Source organism: Maylandia zebra, linkage group LG9 (genome assembly GCF_041146795.1).
Source record: "Maylandia zebra isolate NMK-2024a linkage group LG9, Mzebra_GT3a, whole genome shotgun sequence".
NCBI lineage: Eukaryota > Metazoa > Chordata > Actinopteri > Cichliformes > Cichlidae > Maylandia > Maylandia zebra.
Window position 1 is genome coordinate 13,418,774 of NC_135175.1, and position 14,230 is coordinate 13,433,003.

General features: G+C 47.3%; 1 protein-coding gene across 7 annotated transcripts in view; it reads right to left on the reverse strand.

Annotated features, from left to right (window-relative positions):
• Nucleotides 1–14,230, reverse strand: part of ntng1a (netrin g1a) — a 129,273-nt gene that overhangs the window by 27,917 nt on the left and 87,126 nt on the right. For all 7 annotated transcript variants that reach the window (XM_012924215.4, XM_004569509.5, XM_004569510.5 and 4 more), the window contains exon 4: nucleotides 7,313–7,485. In XM_012924215.4, the coding sequence (XP_012779669.3) occupies nucleotides 7,313–7,485 (173 nt within the window). The remainder of the gene's footprint in view (nucleotides 1–7,312; nucleotides 7,486–14,230) is intronic.

Consider the following 14,230-nt stretch of genomic DNA (forward strand, 5'->3'; position numbering starts at 1 on the left):
ATTATGCATACTGAGATGAAACCGTTTGGAGAAAGAAGGGAGAGGCATACAACCCAAAGAACAACATACCCACAGTGAAGCATGGTGGTGGGAGTATTTTGCTGTGGGGATGCTTCAGTATATCTGGAACTGGGAATCATCAAGACCGAAGAAATTACAAAAAAGAATATGTGAACATTTTGAAAGGAAACCTCAAGCACTCAACAGCAAAATGGTTCTGTCTCATCACTTCCAATGCGACAGCGACCCAAAACATAGATCGGTCCTGGCAAAGTACTACCTTCAGAAGACCAAAGCAAACATTATTGACTGGCCTCCCAAAACCCTGACTTGAATCACAATGAAAATCTTTGGGGTGAACTGTAGGCCAAGATCCAAGCCAGAAGACCATCAAATCTGAGGGAGATTAAGAGATTTGCCAGAGAAGAAAGGGCTGAGGTTGCTCAGGAGACGTGTGTGAGACTTACCGAAGTCTGCAACAATGACTGCAGGCTGCTATCCAGCAAACAGGATACACAGTTTACTATTAACATCAGGGAGGCTAATAATTCTATCCATCTGTATTCCATGTGTGAAAAGAAGTTATCAGGTTTATGTGTTTCTTTCAAAAAAAATTCGAAAAACTTGTATTTTTGACTTCTCAAGTTTATCTTAGATGCATGTACTTTCTCACTGTTTCCCAATATTGTACATACTCTGTATCATACGTTCTCTAAATCAAGAGATCCAGTCTGTAAAGTGACAACAAAATGTGAAGAGTTTTGAAGAAGATGATGCTTCATGAGCATAGAACCATATCACCCCATGAGAGCACTTCGCTCTCACATGCACTAAAGCATATAGTTAGGGCTGGATCAGGTGACCCTGAATCCTCCCTTAGTTATGCTGCAATAGGTGTAGGCTGCTGGGCGATTGCCATGATGCATTGAGTTTTTCCTTTTCAGTCACCTTTCTCACTCACTATGTGTTAATAGACCTCTGCACTGAATCACACGCTCTCTTCCACAGCATGTGTTTATCCTGTCTTCCTTCTCAAACCCCAGCCAGTCTTGGCAGATGGCCCCGTCCCTTCCTGATCCTGGTTCTGCCGGAGGTTTCTTCCTGTTTAAAGAGAGCTTTTCCTTCCCACTGTTGCCAAAGTGCTTCCTCATAGGGGGGTCATGTGATTGTTGGGTTTTTCTCTGTATGTATTATTGTAGGCTCTACCTTACAATATAAAGCGCTCTGAGGCAACTGTTGTTGTGATTTGGCGCTGTATCATTTTTTTTTATTGAACCGAATTGAAATTGAATGAATGGATCTTTGCATACTGACATCATACACATGCAGTACTTGAACTAACTCATTTCTTTAGCACACAAACTGCACAGAGAAACATGGGTTCTCTAAATCAAGTCATCCATTTGAAGTGCATACACAGATTCTGGGTTTAATATAACACAGAGGATATATTTTTACAATCTGAATTCAACTTTTCAGAGGCCACCAGTTTTCTGCCCCCTCCACCGCCAGCTTCTATTTCCCTCAGTGTCCTCAGCCCTACAGTGAAATGAACTGCCATGGTTAATTCTCCAACTGATCTCTCTCCTTCTGTCTCCACAGAGGAAGGAAGCAAGAATGAGTGAGGATGAGAGAAGCATGGGTGGGGTGGCTGGGTGGGTGGGTGTGTGTGAGGGGCTGAGGGGGTGAGAGACGCAGATGAAAAGAGCGAGAAAGACAGAGCCACCCCAGAAGGCTGAGTTAGCTGTGACAGAGAGCGATGCCCACTTCCCCTCCTTCTATCCTTGCCATTCCTTTTTTCATCACTTTCTAAATCCCGCTCTTCTTCTGCGCTCTCAACACAGAGCCATTGTAAGACGACATATCAACGACCCCCCAACCCCACCACCCACACACACACTGCACCCCTCCCCACACCCAGACTCCACACCCTCTCTGAATGATGATTCATCGAGCTCCTTATCGCATCAGACTACTTGATGGGCATAGTAAAAAGAAATTAAATCTTAATTAAATTTTCATCTTTGACAAATTTGTCTCTGCAGAGCTGCCATATGCTCGCTGGGTTTGGGGGAAAACATTGAGAGGGAAGGAGACTTTTGGAATTGGTGTTGAATGGGCTTGAAAATTACAAAACAGCACAAGGTGCATTTTTCTGTCAGCCTTGAGCATTTTCTTTTCTATTCAGGAGGGATAACCTTGCATTCCTATAGATTTTTCACAGCGTTATTACATTATGGATTTTTCTTCCTCCAAGACAAAGTATAATAACGCACTTTATACTCGGACTGTTTTTCATCACTTGCAGGGCAAGGGGAGCATGTGTGCGTGAGTGTGTCCTTGTGTAGTTATGAATGTGTGTATGTTTGTGTGCATGCAGGCCTGGATGATCACCTGTGTGTGTGTGAGTGTCACCTTTTTTAATAATGTGCTGTCAATCTGGGCTCTGGGAATGGGCATTTCACTAACCCTCCCTAAGTCTCATAACGTGGATCCTCTGGGAGGTAGAATAAGTCATCAGTGGCCGGCGGCCGGGAGCCCTCGAGCGCCGCAGAGAAAGGCAGAAATCACAGCGGATGCAATAAGGAGACAGGGTGGAATAAAAGTTGGGCTTTCATATTAATGCCACGGCACTCAAAGTTATAGCCCTGCTGCTCATCACTCTTTCTGGAAATGATGTAAGGGAGTAGTAGTGGCTGCTCTGGAGCCTGTGTTCACGAGGGGCAGTTGATACTCACTGTTTTTGTGCTAATTGTTTTGTTAAATACACTCACAGATCCATCGCCTATTTACACACTGAAGTCTGCTAACAGCAGAAAGTCTAAAGGTGAGACGCAGTACCCGGATCATCTCCCAGCCCCTCATTTCAATGACACTAAACTGCTGTATGAACAGAGTACTTCCCATATTGTGTGTGTACCCCAGGAAGAACACACATTCCTGCCTTTCAGTTTAGGAACAAAATAAACAGCGAGCAGTAAAAGTCTGGGGGGAAAGAGGCCATGAAATGATAATATATTCCATATTTCTCAAGCTCATAGACTGCTGTATTTCTCCTTCTTGGCAAGGGAAGTTTTACTGTAAATTCCAATATTACAAACAGTTGCCTTCATGCAGTTGTATACTTCTTTCCCTGAGGTTTGCTCAGGGCTGCAAGTGAGATTCAACAAACTTTCTTAAACTCACATTTTTAAAATCAATTAATTATGATTAATGTGATGAAGGTGATGATGATCATTTGGCTGCTGGGGGGCAGCGGGAGCAAGCTGAGAACAAAGCATTTTCATTTCATCACCTTACACAGCAAGGAGAGCTTTCAAATGAAGTCATGACTCTGGCCACCTGGTGAACCCAGGACTAATTTTCACTCCTCATTGTTATTTTCTTCCCTTGTCTGCACTGTGGTTTGTTACCAACTGCCGAGGTTTGATGTCAGTTCACTAGTTGGTTCATCCACAAAACTGCATTTGAAAAGCAAAACAAAAAGTATTCAAAAGTGTAAAACAAAGAATTCCTTGTTGTCCTTGCATTAAGTCAGATATAAAACATGGGTCCACACCAGCAAATGTTCTTCAGGCTCTGTGAGAAGAAGATGTGATGTGACGTCATGCCAACGCATTAGACAAAAGGAGGTTGGCCCACTTACTTCAGCTCGAGCAGGAGTAATTGCCTCTGTTCTACATTAGCATCGCAGCTGCAGCTTAACAACATTATTTATTAACTGTAATCTGTGTTGTTTATTAGTGGAAAGCTCGAGCCCACTTCAAAATATAACAATATGAAATTATGCAGTCTGGATGCACAATTTCCCCATTGGCGACATTTGTTAGCATTCTACTTTTTAATTGTGACATTCCTTTGTGTTTCCGAAAACACCTCGGGATCAAAAGTAGAGAAGCCTTCTGCTAAATGCGCATTTCAAAATCGCAGAGAGCCGCCCCAACCTTCGTCCCCCTGACCAACGCCTCCAGCGCTTCCGGTGGATAGCGAGGTTTTCCCAACCCGTTTGAGAGTCACAGTCTCTCCAGCGTATCCTCAGTCTGCTCAAAACATCTCACCTTTGAGACGCCCAGGAGGCATCCCTAGCGAGACGCATTAAAAGTAGCCAGTGGCTACCCCATTGGCTACTTTTAATGCAGAGCAGCAGCGGCTTTACTCTGAGCTCCCCATGAATGACTAAGCTCCTCATCCAATCTCCAAAAATTCCTACCTTACAATGGTGAAGAGGTCTGTATGCCTGAGTGATCCCAGGAGCTGTGCTGTCAGGTCCAACTGGGCCCTACAGTCCTGGTTAAAGGGCCAAACTAATGCGGTCCTACTGACCACTATGAACTCCTTGCATCTTTTGAGCAGGACTGAACAACACAACGCAGCCAAGATGTAATTTTTCAAAAGCATGAAAAAGTAAAGGAGCACACGTGTGTGTTGGTTTGTATTTAGCCTAACGTTACATAACTTTGTAAGCAGCCTGTTCTATTGCAACTTCTCGAAATTCCTGTTTAGTAGAAATAAAAGTTTATAACTAATAAAGTTGTAATGCAGTTTAGAATTTTAAGCAAAATAATCATGTGGTTGCTGAACCTCCCACAGATTTATATAATCAAGAAAAATCAATTTTGCCTGAAGGATGGAAAGAAGTATGAAAAAGGGCACACACTGTTAACGGGAAAACTACAGGCCCGTAAGTCTGACATCTACAGAGGCGATGCAAAACCTCATCAGTACCTTTATTGTTGACAATGCGCCACGTAGAATTTCATCAGCGAGCAGGTGCATTTAGTTTCTTAGGTACACCTGTTTACCTGACAGTAAATCTCTAATTAGCCAATCACATGGTAGCGATTGAGTGCAAGCAGACATGGTCAAATATCAAACTGAGCATTGGGAATATTGAAGAAAGGTGATTTAAGTGTCTCTGAAAGTGACAGGTTTTTTACTTACCGCCCTGGGCTGGTTGCTAGTTTAGTTTCGTTCTTAAATTAAAGCAAAAAAAGTGATAGAAAACGAGTTTACACAAGAGCTACTAAACTAATCCAAGTGTCAAAGGGCTGTCACCTGTGGACAGGTTAAGAAAGGTTCACAGATACCAGATGATACCACAGTTAAACCTGGGATCCTCTTTTGGAACAACATAGAAGATTTAACATCCTTTAAATAAATTCCACTAATGTTGTCCAGTAGTACTTAATAATATGGCCCACGACTAAGAGTGCTGTAATTACATGAAATTTCAATGTATTTTATTGGAAATTACATTGTAATTAATTTACGCGTGGATAGTTAAAGGTAGGCACACTAGAATAAGGAGATAATAAGAAATAATTGCACTGTTAATATTTTATTAGTAATTTTAGGTAGTGCATGAGTAGTTTTAAGTACTGGAACTTCAAGTTTTTTGGGGGGGTTGTTTTTTTGTTTTGTTTTGTTTTTGTTTTTGTTTTTTACAAAAAAGGAGACACAAATTACTCTATAAGTAATTTTAAGTGCTGCATAATTTGTTTGGAGTGACTTAACTTTGCTTAAACTTCCAGGTATTTTACAGGAAAGCAGACAATACTTCCCTCAACACTGCTTTTCAAAGTTATGCTTGGACAGTGATGATAAAAGACAACAAAGTTGACTCCATCATTTAAAGATCACACAGTCCTGCAAAGTCTGTTTGTTGTTGCTTTCTTTTTCTTGTAAGTTAGTAAGGGAAAACGGCCCTTATCACATTTATGTGGTAAAATACAAGTTAAATAATAGAGCACCATCATGCATAATGAATATTATATAAAGATGTATACATATTCAAAAAACATACTTGTTAAGTGTTGAGTGTGCTTGCAATATAAGCTGGAGAAATACTGTTTGTTTCTCTGCAAAATTACCAAGAAACTACACAGTACTTCAATTTACTTAAGCAGTAGTTAAACAGTATTATTTGTGTCTCCTGTGAAGCTGGCAGAATTATTGGAACAAGTCTGCCAGAGATCAGTAATATCTTCCCCACTCGCTGTCTGAGGAGGGTGCACAGTATCCTGCGGGACCAACATCACCCTGCGCGCCACCTTTTCCATCTGCTGCCCTCAGGGAGAAGGTACAGGTCTATACAGGCCAGAACATCCTGTATCCACAGGCTGTGAGGCTCCTGAACTCTCTGCCCCCCTCTCACGGACAATAACCATATCCAACTTCTTAATAGCAATGAACTGGTCTGCATTGGTGCATCATATCTTTATTCTCTTCCCCCTCCTGCCCCCCCCCCCCCCCCCCCCCCCCTTTCTTAAATAGATAACTATCATATCTGATATCATATCTCACAGTACAATAATATTGAATGGGTTGCATTGTTGTATTTTGTCATGTTTCTCAGGTCTTTGTCTGAATTTCTACGAACATTATTGCTAAGGATTGTCTTATTGCATTGGAGTCACACTGGGTTAAATATGTACACTTGGGTTTTAAGGGGTATTTATTATTTTCTTCTTTTTTTTGGGTTGTATGGAAGCCCCAAACGCAATTTCATTGTTCTTGACAATGACAATAAATAAATAAATACTTAAATACTTAAATACTCCTTTCCTGTAAAATACCTAAAGTTACACACTACTTATATTTACCTACAGTATAATTATTTCTTTGTTTCCTGTAAAAACCTGACTTATTATTCCCTTGTTCTAATGTACCTAGCTTTAAATATCTGTAGGTAACTAAAATTACATTGTAATTTCAAGTGTTAATTACAGGGGACTTACACTAGTTTGCTAAAGTGCTACCCACGTTTCTCTAAAAAAAGGGAGAAAAATGATTCTTTTTTTGCACAGGCTGCATCAGCGTATAACGAGCTTCCAGAGGACGTAGTGCAGGTTCTTTCACTTCACTCTAATTAGAGTGGTCGAGAAAAGGACATTTTCTAGAATACAGAGCTGTAGAAGAGAGAACAACATCCTATTTACACTGTGGTCTTTTAACTAGACTGCACTCTGGTCTGGAAACATTTGCTTCAACATAACATCACTAATCATACACACATCTTTTTTGCATGCTGTTAATTGCTTCACTTTGCTTTGAAACGCCACAGCTCAGCATCTCTGAATGCAACGACCGTCTGAACTCTCTAAAAGGACACACAGGATACTGATAATTAGGACTGGACTTTTATCACTTGTCGCTGTAGATGCATTTTTTTAAAAAACAAATTCAACAAATTTTCCATTATTTTGTTGAGATCTATAAGACCTCCTGAAAGTCCTACACTGCCATGTCATCCATCTTTTTAATTAGCCAACACGTCAGAGGTGTGCTTGTGTTCGAGTGTGCGTGTACTCACAGATATTTGCGGTGCCCTTGGGTATGGGCAGGTATGAGCCAGCACTCCACGCTCGCCCCTGGTAGTTCCTCTTACAGCGGCCGCAGTCGGGCCCAGTGGTGTTGTGTTCACACTCACAGCTCAACTTCTCTTTGTCATACACGCAGCTGTTGGCGTGAAGATTGCACTTGCACCTGTCAAAGCAGAGGAGGGGCAGGGTTGAAAGAGGACAGGCACGTCAACATGAGTGAATTTTCCGGTGCTGAATAGAGAACAGACGGCTTTTATTTTGTTGGACAATGCTGCTGAAGGGCAGCGTGTCCTTGAATAGCAGTGGCACTGGAACACAGGCAGAGCTGCTAAAACAGTCGCCTTCTCAACTTCAAGAACTGCTAGTTCAAAGAAGGCAGGCGACTGCACGAATGAATCCGGCATCATTATTTCCTCCGCTTTTTTTCTCCCCCTCTCCACTCGGGAAGGTAGCCCGGTTTTAATTGTCCCACTGGAGGATGCGTAATTGTTGTAAGGTCACAGCTGATGGACACGAGAAGATCGAGAGGGAGAGGGGGACAAAGAGGTGCAGGGAGGGCCGAGGAAAACAAGCTAAGTTAAATTGCGAAACAAGCACTTGGAGATTGAAGACGTCGAAAGGCTCACAGCTCCGAAAGATGACGAATACCGAGGAGTTAGCCAGAGGGCGGCGTGGAGCAACAGTATGACTACCTTCTCCATGACAAATTAATATGAGATGAGATCTCAGAAGCACATTTTCAGTTTGGAAAGAGGGACTCCCTCAAGGTGCACTAAATCCTCACTCACATCCTGCTCACTAGAACATCCATTTAACAATAAACTCAGCAGATTCATTTTCTGCTGTGGCTAGATGAGTATTGGGGGGGGGGGGGGGGGGGGGGGGGGGGGGGGTATCTGTTAATTTCATTTATGAGCTTCAGTCAAGCACTTTGAATTTTTAGACCTTTGCTGCAGACAACAACATGACTGAATGTTTCCACATTTCTCAGAGATGAGCTGTGAAAATTTGGTGACAATGCATTCTAACATAGTCTGATTTAAACATGAAGTAGGAGTAGGAGAATATTCCCTGCCCACAAGTAGATTAAAGGATTAAAAAAAATCTGTTATACTCAATGGCTGTCTACATTTCTACTTTCAGGTTCCGCCAGTGTTATGTCGGTTGTTTTGTTATTTTGTCCATTTTCTTTATAGAATCACTACTTTTATTTTGACAGCTAATGCTGAAAAAGGTGGCGCGACACACTCCCCAAAATCATCACCGTCAAGGATAACCGTGTTGTTTTTAAAGAGTACCTGCCATGATCCCGAGCCACTGCCTGCACTGGCTGAAACAGGCATGACTCACCATAGATTAATGGTGTTGTATTTGTTTAGTTTGAGAGAGGAGGAAAAATGCTGAGAGTCAGGTAAAATGCCACTGTTCAAGCCTGTCTCAATCATTTTAAAGTGCAGTTTCATTCAGCATACTGGGAGTGCCTTACAAATGTCTTTTCTTTCTTCTTAAATCAAAGGAAATGTACACAAAAAGAAAGAAAATTTGTGTTTGGTCGATTATTCCTTTGTTGTAAGAACGCTTCTTGGTAATCAATCTTTTACTGTTGGAAAGCCTATTTATTGCTGTGAATGACCACAGCAGACCCGGTGACATCAACATGCTTTGCAGCATTCTTTATTAGCACACACGGTTGCTGTTCACAATGCACACAGTGCTGCAGCTCTCCCGCTGCTCAACATTACCACAACAACCCCAACCACAGGAGACAGTACAATATTTAAGTCGACGGGGCGTGATTGCAGATGCCGTACAGGTGCGTCCGCCTTCCCTGCACGGTACCGCAGGCCCTGCCCGACACAATTGCCCTTTACATGTTATCACATTTGTAAGGAAAATGCATTTGTGGGTTGAGCAACAGAGTTGAGTCGATGAGTTGTACCCATGAAAAACTTGCAAAATCTTCTCTGTCAATGCCAAACAACTTATTCTGATGTAGATGCTTGTTTGGTGTCATTTATTGGATGTCTGGATGATTGAAAGCTGATGAAACAGAGTGGCAGTTTAACAGCTTACTCATTTAATAAAGAGGGGCCTCAGTAACATGTGGAAGAACCACTAAATGCCCACAACAGCCTGGCACCTCCTCTGCATGCTGGTCACACATTGCTGTGCGGTGGCCAGTGTTGGGAAGGTTACTTTTAAAATGTATTCCATTACAGATTACAGAATATATGCCCCAAAATGTATTCTGTAACGTATTCCGTTACGTTACTCAATGACAGTAACGTATTCTGAATACTTTGGATTACTTAATATATTGTAACGATGGTTAAGTGTTACTGGACAGTGACATGTTGGTTTTCTCTGCACACTGTTGTTGTTCCTTTAAGATTCATGTTTGGTTGGGCTGCAGGAAGTAGTGAGGGTGGTGTACAGGAAGGGGTGGGGGGACCTGGTTGTTCTGTGTGTGTGCCAGGCTGAAGAGAGGTGTAGTTCGAGAGCGCTTCCCCCTGAGTTAATAACCCGCTGGCTTATGTGCCGGATAAACGGACAAACTGAGACCCCAACCGTCTGGTTCTTGTGAACGTTGCATTGGTGTCAGAAGTGAAGAAAGAAAAAAGAACCCCAGAACGCCCGAGACCCTGTTGCCGGCGACGCTTGCCGTTACGAGACGAGGATGTTGCCGGGCGGGATTAAGAAGGAGACGGAGGAGAGGGAGGTTCGTCCGCGCTCGCCCGCCCATGGAGTGAGGGAAACGGCGCTGCGGCTGTCTGCAGAGGCTGGATTTTCTCCAGGTTTGACTAGGCTCGGGAACTGTTCGCACAGCGGCCGCGATTCCGGCGGGAAGGAGTCGACCTCGCTTGGCGCGCCGTCACGTGATGTAAACAAACATGGCGGCGCCCAGCAAGCTGCAGCGAATATAAAAACGCCTAAGTTCAGCGGCAAGACGCCATGGGAAGTGTTTATCGCACAGTTCGAGCTGTTAGCTGTTGCAGCTGGCTGGTCTGAGGAACATAAAGCTCTCCAATTGGCTTTGTGCCTGTGTGAGGATGCAGCTGCATGCCTGCTGCTGCTGACCGAGGAGCAGAGGGGAGATTATAATGCTCTGGTCGGAGCACTTCAGAGGCGCTTCGGGCAGTATAACCAACCAGTGCTGCTGAGGTCGGAGTTCCACAACAGACGCAGATTGCCAGGTGAGCCCCTCCGCATTTTGGCCCATGAAGTCGAGTGCCTTTGCCGGAGGGCGTATGACAGCATGCCACCATCAGTGCAGGCGGAGTTAGCTCGGGACCAGTTCCTGCAGGCCCTGAGCCCTAAAGAGCTCCGCATGCAAACTCAGCTTGCTCGGCCGGCCACACTCAGTGCAGCCCTGGAGCTAGCGTTGGAGAGGGAGATGCTTGCAGGATCCTCTGGGGGCGCTGACGACGCACACGTGGTGAGGGCTGTGTCAGCACCTGTGGAACAGATGGAGACGCCAGCGGGCCTGTGCAGTTTGGTGCAGACAGCTTCGCTGCAGTCGCCTTCCCCTCGGGCTGGCCCACACCGCCGACCTCAGAGCTGCTGGGGATGTGGACAAGTCGGACACCTCATCAGGCAGTGCCCCAAGCTTGCAGCGGTTCAGGGAAACGCCCACGGGCCCGTGTAGGCGGGAGTACACGGGCCTGGGAGAACGACATCCCCACACCACCGCCACCTCCACCCGGTGCGGCCATCACTGTGGGCTGGACCCAGGTTGGCGGCTTTTGCCATGTTCCAGTGACGATTGCGGGGGTGTCCTGTACGGCCCTGCTGGACACGGGATCCAATGCAACGCTGGTCCGACCCGATATTGTCCCAACCGGAGCTGCTGTACAACCGACTAACGTGCAACTTAAGACTGTGACCGGTGATCTGGCCCCAATGAGAGGGAAGGGAGTGTTCCAGTTCAAGGTGGGGGACCTCGGTGTGTCTTATGCTGCCTGGGTGGCTGACGTGCAGGACGCCTGCATCCTTGGGCTGGATTTTTTACGAGCCATTGGTGGTGTACTGGACTTAGGCAAAGGCCTCCTCGTACTCCCTGATGGGAAGAAGGTGCCGCTTATTCCTCCCCCGGTCTGCACAGCATCTGCCGCGGCGTCCACCTCCACCGCAGAGACCCCTGCAGACCCGCCAGCAGAACAGCGAGCGGAGGAGGAGGAGGAGAGGCTCTCAGCAGTGAGGAGTATCTGGTCAAAGAACTGTGAGGGGCTGACTCCACAGCAGCAAGAGAGTCTATGGCAGGTACTAAAAGAGTTTAGTGACATTTTTGCCCTGAAAGAAAGTGATGTTGGCTTGACACACTTGGTAGAGCACGTCATTGAGACCGGGGATGCCCAGCCTATTAAAGTGCGCCCCCGCCGCCTGCCCCTGGCTCATCAGGAGGCTGCAGACAGGGAGCTGTGTGAAATGATGAAGGCGGGCATCATAGAACCATCTGATAGCCCGTGGGCCTCCGCGGTGGTGATGGTGCCTAAGAAAAAAAGTCCTAGGATGCGTTTCTGTGTGGACTACAGACCACTCAACAAAGTGACGAAGAAAGACTCTTACCCCCTTCCCAGGATTGATGAGTCCCTCGACTTAGTAGCCGGGTCCTCCTGGTTTTCCACCCTGGACCTGCGGAGTGGCTACTGGCAGGTGCCACTGTCCCCGGAATCCAGACCGAAGACAGCCTTCTGCACTAACAGGGGACTATGGCAGTTCAAAGTCCTGAGTTTTGGCCTTTGCAACGCTCCTGCGACCTTCGAGAGGCTCATGGACAGTGTGCTGGCTGGCGTCCCACGGCAACGGTGTCTGGTTTACCTGGATGATCTTCTAGTGCACGGGAGCTCCTTTGATGCTGCCCTGGATGCCCTGAGACAAGTGTTGGAGAGGGTGGCGGCTGCAGGCCTGAAGCTGCATCCCGACAAGTGCCACTTCATGAGGAGGGAGGTGGAGTTTCTGGGCCACAAGCTGGGTCGTGAGGGCATCAGCACTTTGGAGGAAAAAATTCACACCATTACCGAGTGGCCCACACCAGCAGACCAGAAACAGCTCAAAAGCTTCCTAGGACTGGCGTCTTATTACAGGAGGTTTGTGAAGGGCTTTTCCTCCATAGCCGCACCACTCTTCCACCTGCTGCAGAAGGACCGTGACTTCATCTGGACCCAGGACTGTCAGCAGGCGTTCGACACCCTCCGCAGATCGCTGACAGAGTCCCCAGTCCTTGCCCCCCCTGACCCCGCCCTGCCTTTTGTCCTGGACACTGACGCAAGTAATGTGGGGCTGGGAGCGGTGTTGTCGCAGGTTGGACCGGAAGGGGAGGTGGTGGTGGCGTACTTCAGCCGGGTCCTGAACAGGAGCGAGCGGCGCTACTGTGTCACACGACGAGAGCTGTTGGCTGTGGTGGCGGGGGTGAGACACTTTAAATACTACCTGTGCGGCACAGCATTTGTTGTCAGAACTGATCATGCTGCCCTTCAGTGGCTGATGTCTTTCAGGGAGCCAGAGGGACAGGTGGCTCGCTGGCTGGAGGAGCTCCAAGCCTTCAATTTCACCGTGGAGCACAGAGCAGGGACGCACCATTCTAACGCAGACGCCCTCTCTCGCCGCCCATGTGCTGCAGCTGGCTGCCGTTACTGTGAGAAGCGAGAGGAAATAGAGCGGGAACTCACGACAATAGACGGAGCAGCACAGCTCGCCTGCAGGGTTCTTCTGGTGGTGGATGCAGCGGAGTGGAGGGCACGGCAGGAACAAGACACAGACCTGCTGCCGGTCCTGCAGTGGCTGGAGAAGGGGGAGCAACCCCTTTGGGATGAGGTCACTGGGTTTTCCATCTGTACCAGGGGGCTGTGGGCCAAGTTTGCAGCTCTCAGGCTGAAGGAGGGGGTGTTGGAGCGTGCCTGGAAGGATCCTGCCACGGGGGAGGAGAGGTGGCAGGTTGTGGTGCCAAGGTCGCTGAGGTCAGCTGTGCTGGGAGCCTGCCATGGGAGCACTGGCTCTGGCCACTTTGGGGTCTCCAAGACTCTTCGCCGCCTCCGCCAGGGCTATTACTGGGGTCAACAGCGGAGGGATGTGGAGGACTTTTGCCGCAGCTGTGATGCATGTTCCTCACACAAAGGGCCACAGGACCAGTCCCGGGCTCAGCTTCAGCAGCAACCAGCAGGAGCCCCAATGGAGCGAGTAGCTGTGGACGTCATGGGCCCATTTCCTCGCACAGACAGAGGAAACCGCTATGTTCTTGTGGCCATGGACTATTTTACCAAGTGGCCGGAAGCATACGTCATCCCAGATCAGGAGGCTGAGACGGTCGCTGATGTATTAGTGGAGGGGATGTTCAGCCGCTTTGGAACAGCAGAGACCCTCCACAGTGACCAGGGGCGTAACTTTGAGTCCAAGGTATTTGCTGCCATGTGTGAACGCCTTGGGACTAAGAAAACCCGCACCACCCCACTTCACCCCCAAAGCGATGGGCTGGTGGAAAGGTTTAACAGGACGCTGGCCCAGCAGCTAGCCATCCTTACCTCAGAACACCAACGGGACTGGGATTACCATCTTCCCCTTACCCTCATGGCCTACAGGTCGGCAGTGCAGGACTCCACCCAATGTACGCCTGCCCTGCTCATGTTAGGGAGAGAGCTGAGAACTCCTGCAGAGTTGGCTTTTGGGAAACCCCCGGACGCGCCAGAGGCACCACCGGGCCGGGACTACGCAAGGAAGCTGCAGGACCGGCTGGATTCTGCACATTCCTACGCCCGAGAGCAGCTGGCGAAGGCAGGCCTGCGCCAAAAGAGGAATTACGACATCACCACTAAAGGGAGGCACTTCCGTGCTGGGGAGCTGGTGTGGGTCTACAGCCCAAAGAGGAAGAAGGGACGGTGTCCTAAACTGGATAGCAGCTGGGTGGGGCCTTG